This window comes from Phaethon lepturus, unplaced genomic scaffold (assembly GCF_000687285.1).
Source record: "Phaethon lepturus isolate BGI_N335 unplaced genomic scaffold, ASM68728v1 scaffold21486, whole genome shotgun sequence".
NCBI lineage: Eukaryota > Metazoa > Chordata > Aves > Phaethontiformes > Phaethontidae > Phaethon > Phaethon lepturus.
Window position 1 is genome coordinate 1 of NW_010547161.1, and position 5,556 is coordinate 5,556.

The 5,556-nt window shown below is 47.2% G+C and overlaps 1 protein-coding gene across 1 annotated transcript in view; it reads right to left on the reverse strand.

The window, feature by feature from the left end:
• Window positions 1–361: 361 nt before the first annotated feature.
• LOC104622693 (phospholipase A2 inhibitor subunit gamma B-like) overlaps window positions 362–5,556 on the reverse strand; it is a 5,342-nt gene continuing 147 nt past the window's right edge. The window contains exons 2-5 of the mRNA XM_010289558.1: window positions 4,386–4,502; window positions 3,045–3,194; window positions 2,765–2,905; window positions 362–585 (exon numbers count right to left, since the gene is read on the reverse strand). Of these exons, the coding sequence (XP_010287860.1) occupies window positions 362–585; window positions 2,765–2,905; window positions 3,045–3,194; window positions 4,386–4,502 (632 nt within the window). The remainder of the gene's footprint in view (window positions 586–2,764; window positions 2,906–3,044; window positions 3,195–4,385; window positions 4,503–5,556) is intronic.

Sequence of the window (5,556 nt, forward strand, 5' to 3'; positions counted from 1 at the left end):
TCTATCCTGGCTGAAACCAGGACACAGAGGATGTAGACTCTAAGGGTGTCTTGAGAGCTCCTGTCGCCTGTGCAGTGTATGGGCACCTCGTGCAGTCTCCCCTGGTCCCAGAGTGGACAAAGCACTCAGACAATGTGACACAAAACCAACTCCAATTGCACCTACAAAGCTTTAAATCGGATTAAATCAATGAGGAGACAAAAGAAATGTAAGTACTGTCTTTATTCTGTGAAATTATAAAAGAAGAAGAGCTAATCTGGAAACAAACTCCCCACACAGGAGAAGCCACAGCAAACAGGACTCAGTGCAAACCACTGGTGGAGTTTGTTGTGCACTTTGCTTAACCCAGTACTAGACAGAGTCAGAAAAGTACCTTCTCCAAGATGAATCCTGACAGGACAGGGAGGAAGAGGGTGTCTGGGGGAGCAAACCCAGAACTCACTCTGGCCAAAGCAGAAGCTGGTTTGCATTGGAATCGCTTTAACTTTATGTCCATCATGCCCAGATTGTTTTTTCCATCTCCTACAATGCTGCATTCAGAAATGGTTGTGCAACCCTTCATGGCGGCTTTCAGAGACAGTCCACCTACAAAGGAGAAAAAGTACATGCCATGCGTCAGAGGAACCAGTCTCCACAGATTTTCCCTCCCTGGCCAAGGAGGTCCCCATTTCCACCCCAAGAACCGTCCATTCCTAACATCCAGTTGGCTCCAAACTGACCAATTCATTCCTGTCTGTTCCCATCCCCTGAAAAAGAATTTGAATAAACAGCAAGGTCACCTTAGTTGACTTGAAATACAAAAGGGTTAGGGTTTATCTTTTCTTTTTTTCTGCTGAAAAAAGATAAATTTTTTAAAATTTAAAAATGGAAAAGCTTTTAAATAGTTTTCTTTCTCTCTATTTAAAGAATCTTCTGTTCAAAACTTGCCTAGCTTCCTAAAGAGATCAGGGCTATGTGACAGTACTCCAGGTATTTGATGTCTCCTTCTCTCTCTGACCTTCTCATGACATTTGAACTCGATGGCTATTTCTCAGCCAAATTTGTCATGGGACTGAGAAGTCTCAAAGACATTACAGGATGAGCCATTTATTCAGATAAATCCATTCTCTAAGGCCTTATAGGATTTAGCCCAACCAACAGACACCTGCTCACATGCTCACTGAAGGAGAGCCTGAAACCTGAACTTCTTTATATACCCTGGAGTATCTACCTGAGAAGGTGCCTAACTCCCCATTCAGATATTCTTGCTCCCATTGCTTGCTTTTGCTCACACTGCTCATGTTTCTCTGCTGCACAGGCTATGAAGGTCTGGAATATTCTGCTGGATGTTTTTGTCTTAAATACAAATAAAGTATAAGGGCACTTCACTAGTTCCTCACTTTCCTTTGCTCCCCTATACCGCTGCTTGCTCTGCACAGCTCATCACACCGCGCAGGTCTCCTCTGTTTACAGTGGCCAATCAAGTCAAGACAAGTTAGGGTCATTTTTTATTTCAGTGATACACTGAATTAATTGTTCCATTCTATTTCCATTGCTGTGATTAAAAAAATACTTCTTTTCCTTCATGTTGTCTCTGTGAAACACCTATTTCAGGGTTTGGACAACACATCTATAAAGTGTATAGCAAAGGCCTTCAGGCATCATATAATCACCTGGACGTATTATCAACTCAGAAACTTCATCCATAACCATACACAAGAATTTTTTTCCAGTCTGCTTCTACAGCAGGTGCTGCTGCCCTTAATTGCCATGTTATTTTTCCTGCCTGCTGGAGCACATGTGGAACTGCCATGAAATGTGGAAGTCTTTTACCTGCAGCAGTGGAGGAAAGGGGAGTGACCAAAGAGCTTGCTGTCTACTTTCTGTTCTCTAATTACAGCTCCTGAGGTGGGAAAAAAATTTCTGAAGGAGAGCATTACATGCTGCTGGGTGACCCCAGCCATTCAAAGGCTGGAGTTCCCTCACAGGGAAGATCTTGGAGTACCCCAAAGGCTCAGGTGCAACATTCATGGGGAGGGCCCTGTCCCTGGCTCTCTAGGAGCAGAGGCACCACTGCAACAAACAGTGTCTTGTCCCCAATGGCCAGTGTCACCTCATGAGAAAGCCAAGTAACTAGTGATAGAACGAGAAGAAATGGCCTCAAGTTGCACCAGGGGAGTTTTAGATTGGATAGTAGGAAAACTTTCTTTGTGGAGAGAGTGGTCAAGCGTTGGAACAGGCTGCCCAGAGAGGTGGGCAGCTACTGACTTCCATCACTGGAAGTGTTCAAAAAACGTGTAGATGTGGCACTTCAGGATATGGCTTAGTGGGCATGGTGGTCTTGGGTTGATGGTTGGACTTGATGATCTGAAAAGTCTTTTCCAACCTTAATGATTCTGTGATTCCACTAAGTAGGCAGTTGGCTGAGATCCAAATTAATCCTCATGCATACTAGCTAGGGCCAGCAGGTTCAGGGTCTAGGTCAAATTTATTACATGTCCATGTATCAGATTGCCTCAGAAGTCCAGTTCTACTCTTGACCTCAGTTATGCCATGCTATGAAGATTCCCAACAGTTATCCATGCATGATGGGGAAGGAAGAAGACAAAAACCATCCCTGTCCTTTTATCAGCTTTAAACATGTTCTTTTTCAGGTCCATGTCTCTTACTCTTTTTTCCTTCACACTTTTTGCCCATTTTTATTTCTCTGTGATGCTTCATCTTAGACTGGTTCCACCCATTTAACCAAAAAGACGAAAGACAGCCCCAAATAAAAGGCAATTACCAGAATTCATTAACCCAGCAAGGTCAACGCACTGGGTTTCGGATCCAGTGCAGTTTACGATTTCATTACCACACTGGAAGGAGTCCACGCTGTAACAGGCAGGACACTGGTATCCATTGGGCATGTTGTCCTCTGGTGGCACTGGAAGGAAGAGATGGGCCGTAACTGGTTTTAACGAGGGAAGGATAAGAATGAGCCAGGTGATGGCTTAGCCTGGAAAGCTTCACCTCAGGTCGGGGAGAACAGAGGGGACGAGGTGTAAAGGAAAAAGGGAGCTTACACGAGACAGAGATTGTTCGACAGTCATTGCCCATGCAGCAAGCCAAGTGGCTCCTTGCTTTTACCTTCCCATAGTTCATGGTGATAGGACCAAGCTGGCAAATGCTGGATGGCAGGCAGGACTTGATGGATGAAGGGATTGCCATTCCCCCTGTAACAAAGTGGAAAACAGCACCAAGTCGTTAACCACAAGGTAAATCCCTTCCCCTTCCATCAGTTCCTACAGCAGTGACTGCTAAGCAGCCATCCCGGGGACTGAGAGGGGCCTGGGGGCAGCGGAGCCACATGGAAAGCAGCACCGGTGATCCTGGTGATCCTGTCAGAGGAACAAGGGTGCCATCACATCTGAGACACTACTGAGGTATTTCTTCTCCCCGTTGTGCTTAAAGGCAGGAGGGGTGCACGACTGCTCACAGCCAGCTGACCTTGTTGCAGTGGTTCACCTTAGCCAGAATGCCCCAGCCACAGAACTTACGGGGTGACCCACACACCTCTGACCCACAACCCACGCTTCTTCATGCACAGTCTTCAGAGCACACAGTCCATCACAGCCACAAGCATCCTGACACGGGCAAGTCTAGACCTTCCTGTGAACGAAACCCAAAAGGTATAACAGGGGCAGGCCAGTTACAGTGTGGTCTACTGAGGCCCCACCAGTGCTGCAAGGAGGAAGAGTGGCTTTGCACAAGCTGAGGGAAGATGTACGCTGGAGCTGCCAGCACCAAAGCTGGTAGGATATGAGATAACCACCAGTCTAAAAGCCAACAGTCACATTACTGAAGCTGGGCAATGACCAAGGCTGTGCCAATAACACAACCAAGTGTGCAGTTGTGTCAGGCAGGGCTCAGCACCCATTTTTGGCTTACCAACCATGGGGCATGGTGATAGCTCAGCCCAGGTGGTGCCACCAGGCTGCCTGGTGTCCCCTTCCCTGCTCAAGGGAGGGAGTCAGGTACAGGCCAGTTTCTCCCTCGACCCATGGCCAGTGCACCCTCAGTGCTAGATGCCAGCAGCCTTGTGTCCCTCACAGTCCAACCTCTCAACCCAACTACTCACCCTAGCCAGAATTAAAAGCCAATGTTTCCTCCTAGCACACCACCTAGGTCCTCCCCTCCCCAACTAAGAACCAAGTCCTCCCAGTAGGAAACAGATAGAGGAAGAGAGAGCTCTTCCCATTCCAGATCATCCTGATCTCTGGGTCCTCCCTCAGTGAAAAGAAAAATGAACAGCTTATCCAAGGACTCACCATAAAGTCAGTGACAGAGATGCAGAGAGAGACACATCCCTCAGCCCTGTTCTGAAAGCCATGCAGGCACGCAGCCACAGTCGATGTCCCACCTACCTATCATGACCTCATGCAGAATGATGCCGCATGTATCTTCACCACCAGTACAGGTTTTCATGGGGCCGGAGCAGCTTTTTCCTATGCTGTGACAAACCTCACACTGAAGAGAGGTCCCTGGGGAAAGAAGGAGGACAAATTCCCGTGTAGCAGTCATGAGGGATCTCACTTCCCCTTTCATTGATGTTATGCTTCAGGATTTGATCAGCACTTTTCACATTCCTCTTCCCTTATTTTTCTTGTTTCATTGCTCAATTTGTGGGTTCTGTTTTATTATTTCTATTATTATTTATTCTAGTATGAACTTGAATTTGGGCAAGTGAGGGGACACCATTCTGGAATAGCATTTCACATTTTAAGTACCAGTACCCAGCCAGCTTCCCTTGTCTCCCATACAATGACATTTGTTTGGTCTTCCTGGGGTTTCTAAGGACAGCACCCCCATAAACCCCTCCATCCTGGCAGGCATTCAGGTGTCCCTGGATTCCCAGGCCCCAAATCCTCTCTTCGCAGTAAGCAGGGGCACATCTGGGCATCCAGAGGCTGCCAGCAGGTATTGACTGTGCTGTATACGAACTGGGGAACGGCATATCTCTTCGTATGTATTAGGGGAACCACTTGGCCAGCTGCCTGCTGGAATATCTTAAGACCATGATATAAGGCAGTCAGCAAAAGGAATGAAGTTTTATCAACAGAGGACAAACAGCATGTCTTCCCTGACACACATTCATCGGGACCCAAGGGTCTAGCATGTAGATTAAGAGATCCAGGGCATGTGTCAGTTCCCAGTGATATCTACATGGGGTGGCAGGTATGACACAAGACCTCCAAGACACCAGTGCTCTTCTGGAACAGACCTGAAGAAGAGCTGAGATGACACATAATGTCTAAAATGTCACATGACCCTGGTATGAACAAAATAAATGGCAACTGGAGATCGATTCAGCCAACCAAAGGTCTGCCTGCCTCAGAGTAACTGGAATCACTCCCGTGACCATCCCAGCTAGACCACCAGTGACCACCACAGCAGCTTAGACAGCCAGTTCACATAGTAAATGCCTACACTTTCATCTGCACATTGGCTCATAGTACCAAAGATCCCCCAAGACCAGTCACCCCTCTGCACTGCAAATCCCCTCAGATGAGGGGTTCCTATGCCTCAGAGAGCAGG